This window comes from Eutrigla gurnardus, assembly GCF_963514095.1.
Source record: "Eutrigla gurnardus genome assembly, chromosome: 1".
NCBI classification, from domain to species: domain Eukaryota; kingdom Metazoa; phylum Chordata; class Actinopteri; order Perciformes; family Triglidae; genus Eutrigla; species Eutrigla gurnardus.
In genome coordinates, this window is record NC_139915.1 from 18,220,230 (window position 1) to 18,246,718 (window position 26,489).

Consider the following 26,489-nt stretch of genomic DNA (forward strand, 5'->3'; position numbering starts at 1 on the left):
AAATGTAAGCTGAGAGCAGCGGACACAGACTTGCTTTTTGTAGTATGAGGACGTCACACCAATAAAGACTGTAATATCAAATTTGAGTCATGCTGCATAGGGATATTATGGACAATATATCTACTTTTGTATGCTGGCCTATGGATTTAATACTGATTGTATTGCAGTGTAATTGATTCTGTTCTGATAAAAAGAAAAGGAAAGATAAAGAAAGAAAGCAAAGAAGAGTTTAAGGTGACATCATTACATTGCTTCTTTTGCTTGACTGACAAATCCTCACATTTAAGAGGCTGGAAATAGCAAATATTTGGTTTTAATTAGTTTATGAATCATTTCAGCACTAAACTGAAGACCCTTTTTTAAACCTCATGTAAAGAATCTTGGGGTAACATTCGACAGTGGGCTCAGATTTGATAAACAGATTCGGTCTGTTGTTAGCACAAGCTTTTTTCAGCTGCGTCTCCTGGCCAAAGTGAAGCCTTTTGTAAGTCGGCAGGACCTCGAGAAGACGATCCACGCTTTTATTAGTTCAAGACTGGACTACTGTAATGCACTTTATGTCGGCATCAGCCAGTCTTTAATCTCCCGTCTTCAACTTGTTCAGAACGCTGCTGCTCGCTTTTTAACAGGCACGTCCAGGCGTGAACACATTACCCCTGTACTGTCGTCACTCCACTGGCTTCCAGTTCATTTTAGAATTGATTTTAAACTGTTATTGTTAGTTTTTTACGCCATTAATGGCCTGGCTCCCTCCTACCTGTCGGAGATTTTAACTGTCCGTGACCATGGCAGGGCCCTCCGTTCTTCCGGCCAGCTCCTGTTAGAAGTCCCAAGGTCAAGACTCAAACAGTGGGGCGATCGTTCTTTTGCTGTCACAGCTCCCAGGCTGTGGAACAGATTGCCCCCTGACATTCGCACCATTACTGACCTCAGCCTTTTTAAATCAAAGCTGAAGACACACTTTTTTAGATTGGCATTTAACTGTGACTAGGGTAGTCCTGCTCTTAGGCATACTTATTTTGCCTGTTTTTACTTAAATGCACTTTAGAGGGCCTCAGAGGGCCTTTATTTCGCTCACCGCACATAAAGGCAGGTATGCTCCTGACAATTTATATTCATTAAATACATTTTTTTTAGGGTGAGGTCACCATAAAACATGATGCAAGCTTCATACAAAACCTTAGTAGAAGCTTAAAATGTGAAAATAATTATTTGGTACAGCACTTGGAATTACGCTGCAGTACTCCTGTGTGCTTATTGTGCAAACAGATGATGATCTCTTCGGAAGCGTTTTTTTCTTACTAATTTTTGAATGATTGAGGGGAAGTCTTCAGCACCAAGGAAAGTGCCAATGCTATTTTGTAGATGGATTGTAATGGCTGTAAATGGAGCTTCAACAGGAATGATATTGATAGTACTGCCGCTGTGTGGTTTATAGCAGCCAGTCTAGTGGTCAGTTGTGGCGATATTGCTTTAGAGCTATTATGCTGCATGGCTGTATATTATTTCCATGCAAGTTTGAGATTTAGCTATAGATAATGTACTTGTAGGATCTTTATAATAAAACAAATACTACATGGATGCTTATAACCTGCTGCGTGCATACAAATATCAAGGGCAAACCCCTGCTGAAAATACACTCTGTTACTACAAGTCACCCAAAGGATTTTACCCACTGTCTAGGAAAAAAGTTAAGCTTACAGAAGGTTAAATCAAAGCTGAAACCAAATGAAGGTTTATAAAGGTAGAGTCTAATAAGTCTCGAGATTAAATGCAAACATCCACAGTGTCTTATCATTGTGACACTGAGCTCTCTTATCAACAACCACACTATCAACATGTTATTGACCATCGGCCACAAGTCAAATCAAAATGGTTTTACATCTGCACACTCGTCTCTCAGTGCCCCCTTTAACCTTGAGGATGTCTAGTCTAAAATGTTCAAACAGTGGCCCTGGCCTCTTACCGTATACTGTAAACCAGATCAGAACAGTTGATAGTTTAACACCCACACTTCCTTTGTTGATGCTACCAAACCAAACCAAACCCAAACCCATTACAACCTGAATCAACTACCACCACTAACCGCACCAGGACTTTATCCAAACAAACCAACTCTTACCAACATTCTTGCTCCTTTGCCAATCAACCACCATGATGGGAACCAGCAGCTATAAAAACAACTTCCAGCTGTATTTTTTTTATAATCCATTTAAGAACCTCCACATCATTGAAGCCTTGACACTTTCTAAATAAGTGATGCCTCTTTCCCAAGCCACCCACAATGTTGAATGGCCTAAACCCAACCAACTACAGCATTACCACTGTCTTAGAGAAGAGACATTCACTTTTAAATCATCATTTCAGAAACATCCAAACCCGTCTCTTCTGCAGTTCTTCAGTCTGGCACAACTGCCACAAAAGCTCATCCCCTGACTGACAACACCAAAACCAAGAGCAAAGAACAACATCCTACTGACCGATGACTTCCAGCTTGTTCCCACTTCATGGACAGACTTTGGTTGTCAAAGCAAAGTGACAACAGCAGGAGACTACTGCCATTTCTGGGCTGACAACAGAAGCTACAACCACAATGTTATATGGTGAAACAGATCCATCCAATATCATTGGTGCCCAGATGATCCTTGGTACTAAAAGACAATACCTATCCCAGCAACACCCTGCTGCTGCCTCAAGCGATACAGAAATATCCACTAACGTACTACGAGACTACAGAGCAGCTTCTTTCCTCAGGCTGTAAAACTCCTCAACTCCACTCATGACAATCAGCTTTAATGGCAAAGTAAGTGAGTACATTGATACAGGTACTTTTTGGAACATCCACAGAAACAGGGACAACTAGAAAGAGGCAGATCTCCATCAGGTGCATCTCCAACAACCACCGCTGTATTGTGTAATTGAATGAAGTCAGTCCACAAATAGCAGAGACCACATCTATACAACCAAGTGGCACCAAATACTAATTAAAACTCAAAATCAACCAGTGATTTAAGCAGGGAATCGGCTCAACGATGCCATGTGATACACGTCATATACTACACGTCATATAATACATGCTATATAATACACATTATATACGACATGTCATATAATACACGTCATATAATGCACATCATATAATGCACATCATATAATGCATGTCATATAATGCACGCTTTATACTACATGTTATATAATTGTGGCAAAACCAAAATTTACCTGAGCCGGAGCTTGGTGAAAGGTCAGTTTGGGGGAAACTGCTTAATGCTGGCACACTGAAGAAGTATATTGTTACTTTTAAGATATTACAATACATTTAGCAATGAAAGCAATGATGTTAATCTTTGTAAGCAGTGTATAGGATTTGGCTGGGTTATTTTGAGTTCTGGTTTTAGGCTTGTTTTTGGGCTGAATATATTGTTCATTAGACTGGTTTGGAGCTGATTTTGATTGGACATTGGGCTGGGTCTTTTTTTTATTAATTGAAGAACCAGATATTCATATTATATTCATGCCCATCCAAGCTGTCGAAATGCTCCAACTATGAGTCATTTTACTTTGTTTAAGGGAAAAACGGAATAGGGCTTTTACTTTGAGAACCTGTGGCGCTGGAAAGAGCTCCTGGCATTTTCACAGTGCTATTTAGTGCACATAATAAAACACCTCAGACAAGGAAAGAGTTGCTGTAGCAGATTGTTAAATCCAATAATTAGATCATAACACTTTCATTAAAAGGTTTGAAAAATCAAAATGTTGAAATGTGTATTTGTATTTAGAAAATGTAGACATGTGAGTAAGAAAAAAAGCTTTAAAATGAAAGTCAAATATTTTGTTGAAAAAATATAACCTATAAAGAAAGAAATGCATATTTCCTAGAGAAAATGTCAGGATGACGTGCTGGTGTGATTGATGCAAGTCTATCTTCCTACAGCACAACATGGGACCGCAGGCTGTCATCGCTTTCACAACCCAACCACCACACCACTCACAAAGTCGGATGAGACGATGATGAATCAGAATGTGGTGGATAGAGATATCAATCTCCCTGGTGGACCCACAATGCTTTGCCCTGGACTGGCATGACCTTGCCTCACCATACCACAAGAATGTCAATTCTGGGGGGGGGGGATCCTACTCAGTATCCAGTGAGACCTCAGCCATATGTTCCTGGTCCTCTCCCTTCCCCCCACCAGCTGCACAGCTGTATAGATATGAACACCTTGTCACAGTTTGTGCTCACGCTGCTCAATATTTCTTTTTCTTTGAGTGTGTCAAGCTGAGTAAGGGTCTGCAAGTGATCAGTGCATATACCCTACCCCATGCATCAGTAAAGTAGAAATAGATAGAAGATCAGCAGTGAAAAAAGACCTACTCACTTCATTTGCAGTTTAAGTCCCTGTGCCCTGACCTTAACTTCTCACATCCAAAGAGTTTAATTTCAGAATTCTTAATCTTTTAATCTCACTCTCACTCCTCTCTCTCTATCAACCTCTTTCTCCTTTTTGTAATTACAGGACATACTTATTATGTTCGTGTCATTTGCCGATCTGCAGCAGATGTATGACTGGGACACATGGACAAGCAGAAGGAGTGCTGGCAGACGGAGCAAAGTCTCATCTTTAAATAATACTTAGGATTTGGGTAATTGTTTCTATTGGTTGTGATAAAACTCTACTTACAAGTGGTGGGGATGCAGTTGTATTGCCACTATGAAGTAGGCCAGGACAAGAAACACTCATGTCTGCTGATCTGATTTTAGGCAAACCAGTAGTTTAGTCTGGTTGTCTTAACAATTTTATTGGTAAGACCAAAAGTGAGTGAATCCTCATCATGCATTAAACCTGTGAGCATGCACTACTGCAAGTCCTGCAGGTCCAGACCCGTATCGTAGCAGATTGTGAATCAGTCCCAAATCCACATGAAAATAATGGAAAGCAAATAAGGACCTTTTTTTCATGATGGACACACAAATTAACTACATCCATGCAACGTTCAGAGCTAGTGATAGTAGAAATAGTAGATAAAAGACCACTTTAATGGTGGGCAGGTGGGGAGGAGGATGCGTCCAGCAACACAGGACTTTCAACCAACAACACAGGACTTTCAACAACACAGGATGCAAAACATGCCCAAGTGAACCAAACTGATCATTTTGTAAACATGGTTACTACATTGATACTACAAAATAACATACATTAATTTTAAAGCCGTGCTGAATGACACAGAAAAGGGACATAATGTCCATGTACACAAATCAATAGATTTGAATTGTGTGACTATTTCAGAAACTGCCCTGACACTGTGTTGGCAGGTTAAGCTTGAACCAGGAAGTTGGTCTAACAGACAGTTATACAGTTTGCTTTCTTTTCCACATAAGTTTGACTAACACTTCTCCTGCATTTGACTTTTTGGCACTGTCATCACATTCCCAGAACTCGGCAGATAACTTGGTGGAACAAATAGGAACAAATGCCAAAGTACACGTGAGTATACAGCCATGCTAGTGGTTCATTCATCATGTTGTTCACCTTTTAAAGCATGTTAGCATGTTGCTTCTCACTAATCACCATTACCTACAAACTACAAGCATTTCTTTGGATGTTATTTCATCATAAATCAAAGACTTCTATGAACCATACAGGTGCCTGAAGTAGATGTTGAAAAATGTCATCATCAGCGCACCATGCATATCTGTAATATAATATGAATCTATAACAGCTGTTGAGAAATTTCAGTCTGGAACAACCACCTGTCTGACATACGGACACCACATAGCTAAAAATATAATTTGTGTATGTCTCTGTTCTACAATGGGGAGAAAAGCACAGACATTTCCTGGTGGCCAAAGAAGTGACCAGGCTGGCACTTTGGAGATCTTCCTCTTGGATTCACAGGCCACTCATTCTTGCTTTAACCACAGCTTTTTAGTAGCCCAAGGGACAGAGGGCAGGCTGACTTTTACACAACCACTTCCCCCCGTGGTGGAGGGGGGGGGGGGGGGGGGGAAACAACAAATGTCGACTCTTCACCTGGTTTCCACTTCTGTTTCCACGCCTAAGGGTCAGAGTTCAAAAGAACATGACTGCTTTCGCTGACAAGTTTTGACAAGTTATGTGAGAAGAACATCCCACGCATCCCACCACCATTCACTTAAGCCCTACAGAGTCATACGGAAAATGACTCAGCCACTTTTCGAATATTAGTTTTGCTCTCAGGAGGATACGCCTGTCCAGCATCCCACTCTGCTGCTTCAGGACGGGTGGAGACGCACCCTCCCCTCCAACCTCTGCTTTCTGCTAATTACAAATGTGGCAGCAAAAAAACCTACTAAATCACCTTTTACGATGTAGAACATCTCACTCCAAGTATCCATTTTATTTGATAGCTTTCATCCCCTGCCTCTAACGGGCAGTTGACTGAGGGACTTTCTCATTCTATTAGCCATGATTCACAGAGCTGCAACAAAGCATTTCTGAGATCAGTGGCCAGGGGGGCCACATCCATGGCTTTGAGTACATGTACTGGGACAAACGTGACTGCGGGCTTCTGCCATGTGAGACTGAGCTGAATGCACTCTAACCGATTTTGGTAGTTGAGACAGTGTTTTACTGTCATTTACAGTAAGAGATATCCGTTCATTGAAGGTGCTGAAGTTAATATTTGCACGTGCAGTTAGCCACAATGTTGAGATGTATGCCTTATCAGAAGTGTTTGTAAGTTAGCTTCAGCTTGTCTCTGATGAAGAGAAGCGTATAGCCACTTCTCTAAACTTGCTTTCGACATTTAAAGAGGTTACTTGCCAACAATAGACACAGAAGAGGATGGAGGAGTAACTTAGATATGTGATGGCTCAGCAGAGATAACGGAGAGCCTAATGGCATTATATTCCTTTATATTTGTAATTTTGAGTTTTACTTAACATACATAAAGACAGTTTCACCATAAATGAGTGCAGAAAATGTTTTCTGATCTGCTGCAGTTTATTACCATAAAGATGTATTATCACAGACTGAATATAGGGAATGTACGTAGTCAACACTGTCACCCGTTGGTTTGATGACTACTGTTTTGAAGCCTTTTGAAGGAGTTCTGCATTTTGGCTGTTGCCATGTTTGATTTTTTTTACAAACAGTGAAGGAAGTGACCATATTTGCACTGTTGAGGAGCGACAGGTGGAGAGAACCCTGAGTAGCAACCTTACTGGATCTGGATCCAGATTCTGATTCTGGTGTGGAGCTGCTAACAAAGCAGCTTCATAATTCAAAGTGTTAAATTCATCTTAGTAGCTAACTGCATTGGTAGCGTGATAGTGACCTGTCAATCACAAGGTAGACCAGCCCTAAAGCTGCTTTATAGTAGACCTGCACGTTATGAGGAAAATCTGTGATGGGCGACAACATTGTTTAATATTGTGATGACGAAATGACCTTCGATATTGAAATATTGAATTGTGCATATTAGCTATGCAGTTCCTCTGTCTTTCTGCTTTAAAAGGTCCACTGCTAACAAAGACCCAGAACATCACTGAACAAAGAAATCATTCTTACTAGCATGATTTTATTGGAAATAACTTGCACATGAAGAGCCAACCAAACAATACACAAATTTAAATGAAACATTTACTTATAATTTAAGTTTAATTTCCCCTGCTACCTTCAAAATATTTCTCCTAATCTCAACAAAAACATCTCTTACCATACAGTTTTGAAATAAAAAAGATATCTGGAGGAAAACCATAAACCACAGCTGAATACAAATTAAACATTGTCATTTAAAATAACTAATGTTTCCAGGCACCAGCTGGTTGGTCATTCTGTGATGAGTGAGTCTCTGGGAGGTTGAGCTCCTGTTGGACTTCTTTCACTTCATCTTCTGCTTCCAGCCTCTTCTGCAAACAAGACATGAACACATTTGAAATGATTAAAGGACCATACCAGTCACTACATGTCATTGTCCATCGACAACATCAGCCACCTAGCTTAAATCAACCTCTACCATGTTTAGCAGAATTGCATGATTTTTGCGAATGTTTGTTTGTTTACGCTTTGTCCACATTTAACAGAAGTTACAGAATGTTGTTTGTTAAAATCCTCTTTCTAGCTCAAAATCACAGTTGGAAATTCAGTTATTGTAAGGAACTATTTTTCCAGGCGTAATAAAATTCAGCCCAATGACTCTCTTTGCTCTGTTGTGATTGACAGCTCAGAGGGCAGAACCAAAGTATAAAGGAGGTCAACGATTGGCTGAAAGTTAGACCTCAGTTTGTGAATTTCAGGCTCATATTGATACGACTCAACTCCATAAATGAATGATTTTCAACTTCTTCCAGTTCGTCATCCTCACATTCATACTGGGACATGTTGGGAAGAACTTTTGGCCAATGGGATGCAGCCAAGGGAACATGTGGTCCTTGTGCAGAGAGTGTGCTTAATATTGAGGTCAGCGTACACCGAAATGAGACCAGAACCTGCTTCTAGCTGCGGACGCAGATGTGATTAGATATCAATGCGAACATTTGAATGGCTTTTATTAGAGTAATACACTAATTTAAGATCAAATAAACAACTGTGATTTTCAAAAGGTTCAATTATCTAAACCCAGAGACTTAACAGGCTCAATAACATGAGGTAATAAAATGGGCATGCTTTAATCATTTTAGTGAAGAATCCTGGTATGTTGTTCGGGTAACAAAATAAAATGCAAAAGATAACGATAACGTAATGTAAAGCACATGCATTCATTTCCACTTACCGATGGCGAGATGCAGCCTGAGGCCAAAACACTGAAGTGTGACTCGGTGGTTGAGTTCACTTCGTAGTCAGTAGTGATGCAAACGGCAGCGGGCCAACAGCTCACGTAGTCCAATGCAATGTTTTCTCCAGTGTGGAAGGCGGTTATCTGTATGGGGCTCCGTCTGATTGGTCACATGTACACTTGCTGAGCTTTTATGTGAATGCATGACGCATGTGAAGGAAATGTTTCTGTTTATGCTTGGAGCACACACAAACTCAACAAAGTTGCAGGACCAATGCACACAAGTGCTGTCAATTTGGTGGCAATAAGGTGCCACGTGCTAGGCATACCTGTGACTGGCATACACCTGCCAGCACTAGAAGCTCAAAATGAGAGTGAATACCAACATTAGAATATTGCAGGGGATTTTGGCACATTCTTTTGGGCCACTACCCACACGGTTAGCTGTGTTGCTCATTCCATGAATGCATGATCCTTGCAAGTTGTACCTCGTTGTAAAGGTGACTAATCAGGCTTTCCAACGATATAAATGCAATACCAATACAATACAATACCAATAGGTATTATTAAAGGGGAGGAATAATTGACTGAAATAACGTTTATTACTGTTTTTGAGGATTTTTTATATATATATATATATATATATATATATATATATATATATATATATATATCACCAGTCACCACTGGATTTAGACAAAGAGCCAATTATTGAGCTTTCTGTCTTAAATTCACTTTGACAGTGTGTTCCAGGTGAACCGGAAGTGTTCACTTGATTTGAATTAATCCTAGACACGTCACAAACCTTTTTTTGTCTCCTTCTATTTTTTACCCTTATATTCCCTTTCTTTTACCCACACAGAGGGCCGCTCCGCACAGGACAGGCTGTTTGAACCCTCCCAATGTATCTGATTAAAGTCTTCCACGCCACCCACCCATCCCCAGATCATCCCTGACATAACCAATAACCAAACACAATGAATCCCCCGCAGAAGCATTGCAGGCAGTTACAACCAGCCGAGTTCTCCCTACCACCCAAACTTATTTTTTTCCATCTAAGCCTATTCATAACCAGACGTTAAAAAAAAAGAGGCGCGGCAGCTCTGCCAGGGACCCTGTCACTGTCAATTGCCACAAACGGACATCACCCGGCAGCAGCGGCTTACTTCAAACACCAGCGTCTCATTAGTAGGTCCAGCGGCATAAAGGCTCTCCGGCTTGTTGAAAGAGCGCTGGTAGTCGAACACGGTCCCACCAAAGTGGAACTTCCCCGGCCAGTCCACAGTCCAGTCCCCTGTCAGGTAATACTTCCTCTTCATGGAGCGGGCAGCCAGGTAGCTGGTGGATACCTGCATTTCCTGAATGTGAATGCTTCGTGCCCCAGCTGGGACTGTTACCATGGAGTAGTACTCTAGAAGAAAACGATAAGGAAGTAAAGAAAATAGAAAATATACTTATATTTGGTTATTGCAGTTCTCTTATTTTTATGTAACGTTTCTTCATGAAATCCTGTGTCCACACAGTGTCATCCCTACGTTACCTCATCATGCACTTAACCTCACTTGAAGTCAATCAGTCCATTATAAAGGTGGGATTAGATGCATTTTACTGTGCATGAATTTTCTCTATGTCCTTGCTTGTCGGCCCTTTGTCTTTTATAAATTTAAGCTAGTTTACATGAACAGACACACCACAAAAAAAGATGAGCTTACCGTTGGCCCTGTGTTGAAGAGTGTACTGGCCTTTAAAGAACTTGCAAGTGGAGTTATCTCCCTTACAGGCGCCGCAGGCATCCAGAGAGGCCTTGGAGCCCAGAATCTGGTCACAACCTACTGCCTGCACATGTAAAAAAACACCCATCCATGTGGACGGACCTCAATTCATTTTCGAGAAAAGAATAATATGACATAAAATAGACACTTTACAGTTGTTTGGTTCTAAGAAATAAAAGGGAAAAAAAAGACGAAATACTGAAATGACGCGGGGGAGATTCTTCATCTCTCAACGGCCCCCATTCATTTTGTATCATTTTTGTCTTCATTTGCTGTCTATTCGTTTAATTATGGGAGCACTGAATGGCCTATTACCGAATACACTTATCAACATCTCAAAAGGAAGTGTGGGGTTTGGATTAAGTGAAGGGGACCTTGACAGGATCACCGTCCACTGCCAACCACCCAGCAAGACTTGCTGGACCACATACCATGTGTATCTGTGTTGCATAATGACAACATATATCATCCCTGAAACCTTGAATTGGGCAGGTTTTTAACACCTGTAGCATTCAACATGCCAATATGAATTGATGCTTGTGTATTCATGCGTTTTATTATAGGTTACACCCAAAATATCTATTGCAATCATATTTTTACACTACAGTTGGTCAGGGCTATTGGCTCCTTACAATTTCATAAATATTGTTCCAATGTTTTCCTTCTTTTTATAGGCAGGTGTTGCTACTGCAAATCATTTACCCCAAACTGCACTGTTCTAACTGTGAAGCACAGTGAGTCCATGCAGAAGTTGTACCTCACACATTCCATCGATGCAAACATCTCCTTTGTGCTCGGAGCAGGACGTGCCGTCTTTGACCTTGCTGGACATGGCAAAGAAGAAGTCAAAGTCTTCTGCAATGCAGTACAGCTTACAGATGTCTTCATCTGCACACAAAGAAGACACAAATACACACAGAAATAGCAGGAAAACTTGAAACTTTTGGGGGGGAATTACACTTAAATTTGACTGATTCAGTTCTACTATGACTTGGTAGACTTAAAGTCACTGTGGCTACTGTACTGCAACCTGTTTTACACCACTACTGCTGAGCCTGAATTGGTAGAGACAGGCACTGCATATGAATGCGCCCAGGGGTTTTCATGTGGGGCTCCAGTTTTACTTTGTGGTTCAGATCAGTTATCACAGACAAGTCTCTACAGCCGTGTTTGATTAAGATAAATGACGGTGAAGGTGACTTGGCCCAAGGTCTCAGAAGGCAGTTCAGAATCTGTTCCTCTCTACATCCCCTCCCATTCAGCCACAGCTTAAACAGGCCTGGGACCACGGCCAATCACACTGCTCCCCTTCACTGCACTCTCTCCCTCCGCTCTGTGTAACAAAGCTGGCCCGTAGGCTTCCTTTTTAAATCTATTCCCACTCTGTCAGAGAGTGCAGGTGACTACATGCACATTACACAGAGTGATAGTTTCCTCCAGCTTTTTGGCCCTAATCATCGCAGCAGTAAATAGAGGTTGGCATTACAGAAACACGTTATAAAAAAGATTAGGACTCCCAGAGTACAGAATGAAAAGATCTATGGAATTAAGACAACAAAAAGCCTGCCCTGAGCAATATGCACTTCACTCTGTGTTTAGCAGCACTGTGTTCTTTGAACAATGACATTTATTTTCTTATGCATTATGTGCCCATAATACAGCAAAGATGTCTTCATCATACTTAGACAATGGGTAATTGTAAGGTAGAAAATCTATGACAGAACTGGACGGACTTGTTTGGTCTTATAAAAACTGATCACCTCACCTTCCACTTTGGTGTAGGGTTTCCACTTGTAGTACCAGCCTCTGAAGGGCTTGCTGTTGTATTCAGCACACTGCTGGGCTCGAAAGTCCACATCGTTAAGAGGGCATGGCCGGGTGTTACACAGCTGGTTGAGACGGCTGGAGCCGAAGCAAAACTTGCCGTTGTTCTGTGGCCTGGAAAAGAAGAAAAAGAAACAGATTTACAGGTCAACTAACATATTTGCAAGACGGAAGTTAAAGGGGAAAAAAAGCACTGATAAAGTTAACCTAACTTCACGTCAAGTGACTAGCTACTCACGTTGCTAGTGAGTGACAAACGAGTCACTTCACTAGCAAGTCAAAGGTGACTAATGGCTGGTGACAAATTGTCAACGTTTACTTTTAGTTTCACACAGGGCATGAACAAAAGTCTCTGGGACGAAAGCCCTGTTGACAACTATTGCAACGGGAGGGTTTACAATGAAGTTGTTTGACTGACCAACTGTGATGTGTGTGATGTGTTGGGGTAGTGAACGGGTTGTGTAGGGAGGAGGCTGAGATGGAAGGATGGGTCATAGAAATACAGGACTTTCATCCAGGAGGCTGCTTTCCATCACCTATGTAAAACCAGAAGTCATTGGTTTAAAACTGTGACTATTTTACAACGTGCACATGTTGCTGATACTCTCCAACTTTCATATATGTCACTATTCTCAACCAATGGCGGGCTGCAAGACGCCATCTAGTGGGCCACATAGGTACTGCCAAACAGTCGGAGAGCATTTCTAAATGTGCTCAATGATAATAAAAAACGTCAGTGACTGGTAACACTTATCAATATGTCAATCCAGACCTATCACAGGTAGAATCAAATGTGTTTTTCCACTGTTAGCTAGCTAAAATGTATTGTTTTTTAAAAGTGTAATGATGATGTCTGTCAGCGATGTGTAAGGGTACATGCAGAACATTTTTTTATTACAGCTTACAGAAGCAAAACACATATTTACATAAAAGTTTATATTTTTCTTCCTTTTCTCCTATTTTTTGTCATGATATAATTTTTTCTGTATATATTTGGAAAGATGGTCCTCTGAATGTTTTAACAATCTCAAGTGGCCCTTATGAAGTGGAGTCATTGGAAGTTACCTATTCCGTTGTTTAGGTATGAGAATGTGTTTTAAATAATATTTTTTTGAAAGACAGAAAATGCATTCAACATGTTAGTGAGATTTAGGTTCGGGTTCCTTCTGTGTGGAGTTTGCATGTTCTCCCCGTGTCAGCGTCGGTTCTCTCCGGGTTCTCCGGCTTCCTCCCACAGTCCAAAGACATGCAGGATGGGGACCTATCTGTCTCTACATGTCAGCCCTGTGATAGACTACCTGTCTGTCTCTACATGTCAGCCCTGTGATAGACTGGTTACCTGTCTGTCTCTACATGTCAGCCCTGTGATAGACTGGTTACCTGTCTGTCTCTTCATGTCAGCCCTGTGATAGACTGGTTACCTGTCTGTCTCTACATGTCAGCCCTGTGATAGTACCTGTGTGTCTCTACATGTCAGCCCTGTGATAGTACCTGTCTGTCTCTACATGTCAGCCCTGTGATAGTACCTGTCTGTCTCTACATGTCAGCCCTGTGATAGTACCTGTCTGTCTCTACATGTCAGCCCTGTGATAGACTGGCGACCTGTCCAGGGTGTACCCTGCCTTCGCCCAATGTCAGCTGGGACCCCCCCCCCCCCCCCCCCCTCCCACCCGCGACCCTGAATACAGATGGATGGATGTTTGTGAGGCCTCCATTATAATTTGCTTTAGTGAGAAACTCTGAATATCAATTTTTATCTGTTCATAGGGAAACGAAAAATAACAGCTTTCAAGCTACACAACACAAGTTTGCACACCAGCGTCTCTCAATCATTGTGACTGATGAGCCGAGAGGAAATCTTTCAGAGCACAATGAAATCAAATCATAATGAAATCAAATCCAAGATGGTGTCATTTTAGAATCTCTCTCTTACGCCCCATCATCCATGACAAATCCTACTTCAGCAATACTACAGCATCTTATCTTGTCAGTGAGTTTTTAGCAGGAAAGATCATGTTCGTTTATTAGGGATGTCAAATGCCAAATGAAGTTGGAATGCCATTCAGTCAATATTAGAATGCCAGACTTGTACTGGAAATTCCAACACAACCACCAGCAGAGGACATTGAGTTTAGCTATTTGCCAAAGTGGTCAGCTCACACAGAAAGTCCATGCTGGTCAAACATGCCTAATGCGTGTACTCACACTAGGCATTCCTTATGTGCCCAAGCACGTTTGACCCTAAAGTCTAGTTTGTTTGACTAGTTTGTTTGAGTAGTTTGTGCTCAAGCCCAGTACACCTCCTCGGCCCTGGCACGGTTGGAAGAGAAGTGCTTTGGAGAAGGAACTGAAAAGGAGTAAACGGTAAACACCGAGAAGAGAATTCTACTGGAGGCATATTTCTTTTACTGATGCAACAGTATTGAACGCGTCTGCACTCAATGAATGTCAGCAACAATCAGAGGCAAAACTGTGTGTTGTTTAACTACATTTCTATTGTACTCCCTCGTTCAGACCTGTACCCAATCAAATAGTGTCTAAGCTGCTAAGAGTGATGGAGCACCCCAAGGTGTGTGTATGTGTGTAAATCCACTCTGTGCCAATCTCGCTTCCCTTGGCGAGGGGTTGGTGGGGTGGGGTGGGGGGTGTTGGCCCAGGTTTTCAGAGGCCTGATCCTATTACGATTTAGTGGCAGACAAATGCAGCCCATATGGTAATGTGCTTATGGCAGGCCAGTGAGGGACTTCGTCATATACTGCGTCAGTCATGGCCTTCTGATCAGAGGCGAGACTTACAATAAGTACATTTGTCAAAAGAAGGAAACAAAGAAACCACAACGTATCATTGCCGATAAAGTAAGAGCTAAAAATACTCAATAAATTATCCAAAACTGTGACGTGTTGATGCGGTGACTGCATTATAGTTGGTTGAAAAGAGGGCAAAAAGGCAGAATATCACCCAGTTTTCAACAAGTAATCAACACTGAAACCCTGGTCTGGGCTCAATGACGGCTTTCATCAGATAATCCCAAACAACTCATTTTCAAGACTGAGCAAAGATACATGCTGACCCCATAAAATGGATGAGGAGGTGCAGAATCATAAAACATGATTCTTAAAGTGTAAGACCGGTGAAAATGGACCCCATAGTCTTTTTCGCCATGAAAAAACATTAAATAAGCCATCCAGACATTTTTGTTCAGTGATCACCCATGTATCGAGAAAGCCTCGAAAGACGCTAACAGCCCCATAGCGCTAACACTGATTAGATTGGGGCGATGCGCCTAACGCATCCACAACGGCATATTTTAACCACTAATATTGCTCAAAATAGCACCAAACCTCTTCAGTAGCATAAGGGAAAGAATGGAGTTGATGAATAATGTTCCAAGTGCCCTTAAAACAGGACCGCCTCGTTTCTTTTCCTTATCCGAAAATGTTGCACGGTGAATGGATGTTGCCCGTTTCGCTAAGTTTTCTTGTTGTTCAACATCGTTTGCACTTGGTCTTCTGCTCGGCAAATGCTTCCTTCCAGGTATGCCATGAATATTTGCTTAGGTTAGATTCTTTATGTGAACAGAAGATGGAACACAATCTGTGCTTCATGTCGACTGTTTCACTGAAGTTACACATAAAACCAACACCAACAACGTAGTTAGCGAACCTGGAGTTTATTAAAAAGGACTGTTTTGAAAGACTTACTCACTGCCCAACTTCCAGGTACTCTCGTAGTATAGTCCGTACAAGTCGATTATCGAATCAAGACTTTCCTCATTGAACTGAACTCTAGTGCATTCGGTAATCGACTTGTATGGACTACCTGTCAACATGAGCCTACTGGTAAGGCACAGACTTCTAAACTAGTCTTTTTTAATAAACTCCGGGTTCGCTAACTATGTTGTTGGTGCCTGATCATTGAAAAAAACTGTCTGGATGGCTTATTTGATGTTTTTTCATGGCGAAAAAGACTATGGGGTCCATTTCCGGCGGTCTTACACTTACACTTAAGACTGCTCCTGCTGAGCGAAGATTTTGCAGTCGGCCAGAGGCGGACATTTTCAAGAAGCATCACGTCTGTGTGGTCAACTTCCAAACAATGCAGGATTTAATAGAAATTGTCAAAAAATTGGAGACATGGTTTTTGACAAGAATTCTAAAATGTCAGTAATCTTTGAGGAGATTGTCCAGACAGTTCATTTTGGGGGTTAAGATGACATTAGAGACCGACAGTCAGATTGGTGCTAATCCTTTTTGTTCTGCTCAGATTAAGAGCAGAGGGGCCCAGCCAAAATAATCGCAGAGATTACTGGAGACAAACATCCTGAGTCAAGAACTAAAATGTGACTCAGGGTTCATTTTGCAGCTGGGATATGGTCCGAGTGTGGTTGGGTGTCTGTATTCTGCAGGTGAAAGTGTGTTGAGCATGGTGATGGAGGTGAAGAGATACCATAAAATTGATTCTATTGTCTTCATTGTCTCATTGTGTGTCTTTGAAAATCATATCATGACTCGGCTTTGTTGGATTTAGGTTGTGTCCGAAATAATTTTGTAACCGACTCACTATCCAGACACTGCTATGTAGTGGACGTCGTCCACTAGACGATATAGAGGCCTATATAGTGGACTATGTAGGGGACTATGTAGAGGGCTTTGTAGAGGACGATATAGGGGACTATGTACAGGACTATGTAGATTACGAGATACAGGACTATGTAGAGGACTATATAGATGACTATATAGAGGACTATGTAGAGAACTATATGGATGACTATATAGAGGACTATGTAGCTGACTAGAGGAGTATGTAGAGGACTATATAGAGGACTATGTAGAGGACTACATAGAGGACTATGTAGATGACTATATAGAGGACTATGTAGAGGACTATGTAGTGAGCTCATCTGTAAAATTAAAAACACTTCTCAGGTAATTTTCTCTGTTAATCCGTTAATAACATCAAAACCTGAGATCAGCAGCGGCTGGTGGATCATCCATAATAAATACCAACATTATATTTTGTAATAAATACATATATAAGCTAATTTGTTGTGAGTAAGTACTTTGTATCCCTCTGTGTTATAGTACATTATATAATGCTTGGTTAGTGACCATCAGTTCTACACAATTTTGTAAGATGAACTGCAGGGTTACTCTGAGTTCACTATGTAAGGTAAAATAATATACCCAACATGACACTACCACACGTAGAAGTCACTTTACAGTGACTAGTGAGTGATTTTGGACCCAGCCTTAATGTTCAGCCCTCCCCATCTCACCATCCCCTTTCTGTCCCACTGACCCTGTAACTCCCCGTTTAGCACCACCAACCCATTTCTTAGCTACAAAGCGCTCTTTAGTGCCACAGGAATGATAAATGATCTTGACAGCTAACCTGGTAGGGCTCTGTGGCCCTTTTTGGTCTGCCGGTTCTGGTGTATAATGTGTATCATATGAGGGCCTGTCTGCCTCTGAATCCTTTTGGTGTTTGATCCCTCATGGGTTGTCTGCCTGGCTGCTAAGTAAGCTGTAATGAAGCCTGTGGAGTAAAGAGGATCCAATAGTAGAAGTGTCTGAATAGCTAAACAGGATGCTCAAGTTGATATGATGAATAAATAAAAAATAACCTAAAACTGGAAAAGGCTGTTTAAAAAAAAAAAAAAAAAAGGTTTTGTTCTCACAGCTAAAGAAATATGTTTAAAGAAGACATATTAAGCGTATATTTCTGGTTCATACATGTATGTCAGGTTGCTATGAGAACATGTGTATGAACTAGCTCTCTCTGAAACGCTCTATTTGAGTTCCTGCCCCTCCCTCCCAAAAAGCCTCTGTTGTGATCGGTCAACAGCTTAGCATTACAATTACCATAACCAGATACCAGGAGGTGAACTGCAAGAATAGTGATCAAAATACATTTTAGCCTCTTGCTCAGCATGGAGACTCCATGCTGAGCTCCACACTTACTAGCTTTATTTGAGGGTGTGACAAACTAGCAGCTGGGCAGATATATTGCAAATACTTTGTGACTTCATCACTATATGGAAGAAAATGCAAGATTTGAATTGAGGTGTTTCAGGCTGTTCAGGAGAAGAGTTTCTGTTGGGCAGGGTAACTACCATTGAACGTGGACTTAAGGATTTGACACTCGGGAGACCTTTTACATCCAGAAAAACTGTATACTACAGTACAGGAAAGGCCAGAAGCAAAAAAGCATAATAGGTCATTGTTACACATTTCCAATTGCTGAAATAGTAGTGATGTCCAAATGAAGCTTCGTGAAGCATTTTCTGAGCCCAATAGATGGCGCTCTCTATTCAACAAAGGGTTGAAAGCAATGGAAATATATCGGCCTTCAACCCATTGTTGAACAGAGAGCGCCATCTATTGGGCTCAGAAAATAAAGAAAATGCTTCACGAAGCTTCATTTGGACATCACTATGAAATGTGAAACAGTTGAAGTCATAGTGGAGCTGACAGTCAATTCAAAATTACTAAAAGTTGAAATGGAAATGCTGAAAGAAGTTGAACATCAGTGAATCAGTCAGTAAATGTAAATACTAGGGCCGGGACTTGATTAAAAAAATGAATCTAATTAATTAGAGGCTTTGTAATTAATTAATCGAAACTAATCGCATTTTAATCGCATATACATTTGACAGTGAGAAGTAATTTTTTTCACATGGATTTTTAGTATACCATTGAATAATGACTGAATACATAAGCTTAAGCAACAAAATATTGTTTATTTTTGTTCAACCAAGTCCAACAGACCAGTGCAATTTTTGCCATTTAGTGTAGCAATACCATCTGGTGGAGTGTGGGTTGGGTGTGGGTCCTTGTACTCGGAGTCGGGCTAACGTCCAGGCTAGATGCTATATGTTTTGCATTGAGGTGATACTTGAGGCTCGATGTGCTGCGGTGATATGCGAATTCCTTGTTGCATAGCTTGCACACAACCATGCTCTTATCGCGCTCCATCCGTTCGTTGAAACAAAATTTCCCATCCACGGGGCCAACCAAAGCGGTCTCATCAGCTTCTTCTTCGTTCATGTTCACTGTGGTTTGTTGTTGTCTGAAGTCATGAACGCTAATTGGTGCTCCAGTATAATCGGTCCACCTGAAACTCATCCAGTGAGAAAAGTTCCGAAGTGCAAAAATAAGTGCGCTTAAAATGCGTTAATTTTTTTAACTCGTTAATTTTTGTGTAATTAATTCATCTTAAAGGAGAAATCCGGTCATTTTTGACCCCATGTCCGTTGTCCTCAGGGTCATCCCGACTTATTAGAAGCAAAAAACCAGACAAAAATTGACGTTGCTTAGCCCGAGATCTGTACCTGCCTGGCAGCCTTCCAGACTCGCTACAATGCTAACCCATTGGGGCACCGTTGTATCTGCTTTCCTGGGCCTCAGAAAACAATTCCAAGACCTATGCAACACAGGTTGGGTCCGTACGAGACACCACGGCGCTCGTTTAGCACAAATAGTGTTGCAAAACGACATAAATGTGTGTGTTTTAGCATGAAGTTACTCACCTCAAATCACCCCGTAGAGTAGACATTAGCAGTAGACAGCCGAGCTCCTGTCGTCCCTCCCAGTCACCGCAGAAACGAAAACGTTTTTCACGTAGTTTTGATTTTGTATCCATAAAGAAACGACCGAGCAGTGCAGTCGTCATGTCCGTAATAAATCCATGAAGCTGTTACGTCCATATGTATGACTGTTACAACATAGCAACATAGCTTACAGCTAGTAACGTTCCGGGCGCTCGTCCGTCCCAGTCACCGCAGAAACGAAGACGTTTTCCTCGTAGTTTTGATTTTGTATCCATAAAGAAACGACCGAGCAGTGCAGTCGTCCTATCCGTAATAAATCCATGAAGCTGTTACGTCCATATGTATGACTGTTACAACATAGCAACATAGCTTCAGCTAGTAACGTGCCGGGCGCTCGTCCGTCCCAGTCACCGCAGAAACGAAGACGTTTTCCTCGTAGTTTTGATTTTGTATCCATAAAGAAACGACTGAGCAGTGCAGTCGTCCTGTCCGTAATAAATCCATGAAGCCGTTATGTCCATATGTATGACTATGTTACAACATAGCAACGATAGCTTACAGCTAAACAGTAGCCGGGAGCCAAAACAATGCAAGTCTCGCGCAAGTTCCCGTCTGCCGTCCTCACTCTGGAGCTGTTTTCAAGCCAGTACAGTGAAACATCTTGGACAGTCGCGCGAGGGTCACTTTGTTCTCACTCTGTTGATGAGAGACTGCAGTCTGCACGCGCGACACGCTACACGCGACTCCCACTCATGTCGTCAACACAACTAGCCTACTGAGACTGCGCGAGATTTGTTGTCTTTGTAGCAGCTTCAACTGTCACAAAGGCTAAGCAATCTTACTATGTAGGCTAGCGCCAGTTACACTGTCATATGGACATGACGGCACTACTCAATGGAAAGAAGTTTGTCACTAGTGGCTTGAAAACAGCTCCAGAGTGAGGACGTCGGGAGACGGGAACTTGCGCGAGTCTTCCATTGTTTTGGCTCCCGGCTACTGTTTAGCTGTAAGCTATCGTTGCTATGTTTCTGCGGTGAGTGGGACGGACGAGCGCCCGGAACGTTACTAGCTGAAGCTATGTATATTAATTAATATATATCGCGTTTTTTTTTTAAAGTAAATAAAGGAAAACATCACACTTTGGCCGTTTGTGTCGTCTTGTTCTGCTCTGCAATACATATATTAAATATTAACATTTATTATTGTACGATTATTCATATTTCCTCCGCTTTTTCCTGCTCTCTCTCCTCTCGTCCCTTCGCAATTTGTCTTTCAGCGCAATGCATGATGGTAAAATTTGCTCGGCTAGTGACCATCGGCTGTACACTACTTTTCACGATGCATTGTGGGAAACTTTGAGTGCACTATATAGGGAATAGTAACGCTCACTACACATTCGGACACCCCTACAAAATGGCGAACTCCCTATATAGTGCACGATATAGGGAGTAGGGAGTGATTTCGGACACAGGAGTAAAAACACTGTGGATGTTAGAAAAACATTTTTCCAAATAAAGACCTGATGAAACTGTAATCACTGAAAGTACAATGTTGAGGCCCGGCTGGTTATTCTCAGTGACACATTTTTTCTAATGCCAGTTGGGGCCCCGCCCCCTTTGTTCTATGCTGCGTATGTTCTCTGCAGAGTGTGCCATTGGTGCTGGGAGTAATGGGCGTCCCTATAAGAAGACCTGGTTAATGGCTGCTCGCTCTCTTGCCTCTCGTCTTGCTGCTCTGCTGGAGAGAGCCTCTACGCTCTCCAGCCCATCACCAGCTCCCACACACACGTCGTGTTTTACATCTTTTGTTTAATCACCCCTAGACATACTTTGCACTACACTTTTCTTTTTTTCACATTACTGACTTTATATCTGTTAATGCTAATAATAAATATATTAATTATTGAACCCCTAGCTGTAGTGTGTCTCCCATTTAATGTCACAGCTACTTTGAGCCAGGTGGTTGTGACAACAAGTACTCAGATAAAGACGAGGAAATGAAAGCAGTCAAACAGTCAGTCGTCCAGTTCATTTCAAAGCACTTCAATTGGATTTATAGAGCCCAAAATGATTAATTTGCCTCAGAGGGTTTTACAATGTAGACGATGGATGGATGGACACTTTACGATATCCTCTGAAAACTCAGTCTTCTCTAATGTATTGAGACTGTTTTTAAATAGCACTATATTGTCTTATGTATTTGATTGACAACCATTGCAACCAAAGATGATGGTATTTTGATTCATATGTGCACGTTACTTGGCTAAAAGACAGGACACAGGAGCAGTAGTCATTAACCATTCAGAGCCCACAGTGACAGTCTTCACAAACATGTCCTGCAATATCCTGCAAAGTTCCTGCATCCTCAACGTTACCTTATCACGTCTCTGAGTGACACATGCACATTTAACAAAAAAGCGTGTTTTTCTATTGGTAAGTTTCAGCCCTTTTAACAACTCTAATGCTTTATTAAAATGTACTGTTACATTCAAATATTCTGACCATATTTCTTGAACAAGTAATGAAAATGACCAAAATGTCACTTCAGCCTTTTAACATTAAAATCATTGCAGAAACACAGATGTGATGTCTTTTATCACAATAAGAAAAAATAGTAATGAGCTGCTCAATTAATTTATCTGATTCAATAATTGTGATTTAATATAGTTTCTGATGTTGAATTTAAAGCACATTTGAATAAATAGAATAGAAATAACGTCAAATTAATTACATTTTGAAACAAATGTATTTTCCTTCAAGGAAAATGGGTCTGGGTTGTTATGGGTTAAGAGAGCGACTGTGTCTCATATAATCCACATAGAAACACACAAGTGCAGACATGTAGGATTGGACCACTATGATCTAAGCTGCTATGACTAATTCCTAAATGATAGCAATCATTAAGGATACAAAGCAAACAGCAGATTCTTTGTGATAAAGTTGGAGATCTGTTGACCAATAAAGGTGGTGCAGTGGCCTTGGATGTCTGCCATAAGTCATGATACTTATTTGTGTGGTATGAGAGTCTGTCTATACTGCATGTGTGGATGTGTGTGCTCATGCATGAATACAAGTTCCGCGTTTGTGGCGATGCTGTTTCCTTCAATTGTTGTAGAGCCGCAGGCTTGATCCATTAGTCAGTGAAACGCGTGTCTTCAATAGGGATGCACCGATACCGATACCACTATCGTGTCCGATACTGTGCTCATGTACTCATACTCTTAAAAGTACTCTTAAAAGTACTAATACCACTGCAGCAATTAACCTCTCATCATTGAGCCTAATGAGCTGCAATAATAACCAGATGCAGTATGACGTCTAGTGAGTCTCCACCACATCACTTCATTTAGCTGGGAAGCGGTCAGCTGTGTGTCTGCTGATAGAATCTACCAGGGTTTCACCAATGTACTACAGCCTGATGTAATGTGTGACAGTGAGTATGTAGTGAGCAGTAACTTTACAGCTGTGAATGTAGCAGTGCATTGTGGGTACAGTATATTTGTCAGTGAATAAATGCTACAAGTAGATACAAGCTAAGTTCCTGCTTGTTGTCATCCAGCTTTTAATTAAAGTGAGGCTGGTTAGCCCCGAAGATAGCAACAATTCTGGCTGCTCCGGCTCAGGACGCTGCTCCTCAGGGTCTTTCAGCCTCAACTAAAAAAAAAGTTGAATATTAAATGTAACAACATCATCGTGTTGTATTTTTATTTTATGTTAATGTCAGAAAGTGAAGATTATCTGACAAGGTAAACATGTTCTCAAAGTTATTGTTAGAACTGTAATTTAAATAGTATTATTGAGTCATCATATCGGTACTCGGTATCTGCTGAAATGTAAGTACTTCTACTACTAAAAAAGTGGTATCGGTGGATCCCTAGTGTTCAAACAGCATGAAATATGCTACAAATGAGCTTGCTAGATATGGAAATATCTTTTTTGAATATTGAATATCAACAGTGCTTTAAATTCTTCTGACAACTGGCTAAAAACACAACAAATATCAGTGCTCAGTATCTCATTGCAGACAGCCTGCTTGTCCTCTATTAAATGACAGAGATAATCAATGAGCTGATCGAAACATTGTGACAGAACAATAATAAATCTAGAAATCAACTGTATGAATGTGAAATAAAGGCTAAAACACATCCAATGACGCTGGGATTTTACATCTGGTATGGCAGTATCACATCCCATTAAACAGAGGATCTCATGCCTGTATTGACATGCACAGAGCTCTCTGCTCACAAAGAGATATGCACTGCAGGGTTTGGGTCTGCAGAATTATTTAGAATTATGTTTGTATGAGTGAGCAGCAATAGGGGACGTTTTGCTGACTGTCTTGGCAGCTACCAGAGACAAGAGCATGCTATTAGGAGGTTTTCCTCGTCTGGAGCATGGGGAGAGATAGTCTGTCTGTCTGTCTGGACTATCAAGCTGACTGATGAGAGCCATTATCAGGCACGTGTGTGTGTGTGTGTGTGTGTGTGTGTGTGTGTGTGTGTGTGTGTGTGTGTGTGTGTGTGTGTGTGTGTGTGTGTGTGTGTGTGCATGTGTGTGTCTGCCCTGACAGCTACCTGGCACACAGTGGTTTCAGGTGTTCAGAGGGAAAGGATTTCAGGACACAAGGCTTTCAAGAATGACTTTCTGGCCAGACCAGATTTTCATTATAGACACAGCAACTTGACAATATGAACTAGAAAATTCCCTCTGGGGAAATTTTGAAAGGGCCATGGGGGCTACTGCCGGAGTGTGTACATTATGATGAGATTCTTCATATATTTTAAAACGAGACAGAGTTGTTTTAGAGGCAAAGACAGAGACTGCTTGCTGATAAACTGTCACTGAAGGGAACGCGCACAAGGTTTTGCATTAATTTACCTCTAAAACGGCTCCATCTCGTAACGTTACATTATCATCACATAGCGTGGTGAATGTGCAGGTCACAACTTGTCCACGAAAGCGTTTTGGAGTTGTTGGATCGTGTATTTGATGAGTTTGATGAGGGAAACCAAGAAATCCCATTAGCCTCCGTAGCGTAGCTCTGAGCAGCTAAAATTAGTTTACACCAACAAATAAAGGTAATGAACCTACTGCTGTGACTATAGGGATTATGGCAATGCGCCAATTTGCCAAAATGTTGAACTATCCCTTTAACTGTGGCTCTGGCCTGAGGCTCAGAGGTCACCACGGCAACTTGAAGTGGTTGCCATGACGATAGAGGAACCCAAGGCTGAGGCAGATAGAAACATGCAGAAAAACAGCGATTTTCTGCTACTGCACTGGTCTCACATTTGGGCACATTCTGAAAAACGGTCGGTCCTACCAGAAAAAAAAAAAAAAACAGACCATCATTGCTGTAAGGCTTTCCTGGACGATTTGATATGATTTTGGTGTTTCTGCAGTAAATATTTGGAGACAGTTGCAAGTTTAAAACTGCTTCTTTTGTATTGAGTCAATGAGGAGCAAAGACAGACGTGGCTGCACTTAGAGGCTGCTAATTCAAATTCTGTAAATCTCTCTGATTTTTTTAGCACATTGTGAGAAAGAGTACAAGTTTGTCTACAAATTTGGAAAATATCATGTGTATAGAGTGTAAATTGTGGCCGGGAGGAGTTTGGAAAGAGAAAAAATCTCTTGCCCCGTGGGCCTAATAATAAGTAGGAAAAAATCCACAGTATAACAATAGGTGCTCGGGGCTCATGGCCCTAATGACTTTGTCATCTGTTTGGCTAGTCAATAGCATTCAAAAGGAGTTGATGAATCACAGGATCATGTGTGCGTACCTTGGGCTGGTGCAGGAGCGCTCCCTGTACATGACGCCTCCTCCACAGGTTCGGGAGCAGTCAGACCACTGGGACCAGGCCGACCACTGGCCATGGACTGCCCGAGGACCGTGCTCCCCATATTTAACACACTGACCCCTCCGACACCACTGGAGCAAAGAGAGAAAGACGTAAAGGAATGGAGAGGAAAAATATGCACAGAAAGAGCTTTCTTTTAGAACCCAAGGGTTGGCCTGGGCTTCTTGCATGAGTTTCCTGGTTTGGATTAATGCCCAGCACCACACCTGGATGCGCACTCTCTAACTACACCACACCCGGACCCATCCAAGCCAAATCCTGCACACTTTCTACATATCATCTCTTTATACACGAAGAGGAAGAGCTGCTCTGTCTCCAGCAGGGAGACGTAAAAATGCTTCTGCAGGTGCAGGCGTGAGCAGCAAGGGTGCATACATCACTGAGCAGTAATCCATCAGGACTTTGAATCAAGGAATCTTACAACTACAAAAAAAATCATGTGAGCTATCTGCTATACTTTCATAAGCAATAATTTACTTTGGCCCAGTAGAAGTGAGCATGCTTTTCAATTGATTACAACTTGGCTGTTATATTCACAATATTTCTATGGCTAATAATAACATTTCACTCAGTGATGTAATTATGTTGATCATGACATAGAAACAACAACAAAGCCTGATTTCGCTAAACCGCCCATAAAGTCAGTACTAAAACATTGAAATCACTCACAGTTAAAACTATTTATACCAGTCAGTCTGTAAACTTTAAATTCATATTTGCTCTTAAATAA

The 26,489-nt window shown here is 41.4% G+C and overlaps 1 protein-coding gene across 2 annotated transcripts in view; it reads right to left on the reverse strand.

The window, feature by feature from the left end:
- The window catches only part of adamts18 (ADAM metallopeptidase with thrombospondin type 1 motif, 18), a 77,598-nt gene that overhangs the window by 16,987 nt on the left and 34,122 nt on the right, over positions 1-26,489 (reverse strand). For both annotated transcript variants that reach the window (XM_084006668.1, XM_084006669.1), the window contains 5 exons: positions 25,682-25,830; positions 12,292-12,464; positions 11,284-11,414; positions 10,467-10,590; positions 9,921-10,165 (listed from right to left, as the gene is read on the reverse strand). In XM_084006668.1, the coding sequence (XP_083862794.1) occupies positions 9,921-10,165; positions 10,467-10,590; positions 11,284-11,414; positions 12,292-12,464; positions 25,682-25,830 (822 nt within the window). The remainder of the gene's footprint in view (positions 1-9,920; positions 10,166-10,466; positions 10,591-11,283; positions 11,415-12,291; positions 12,465-25,681; positions 25,831-26,489) is intronic.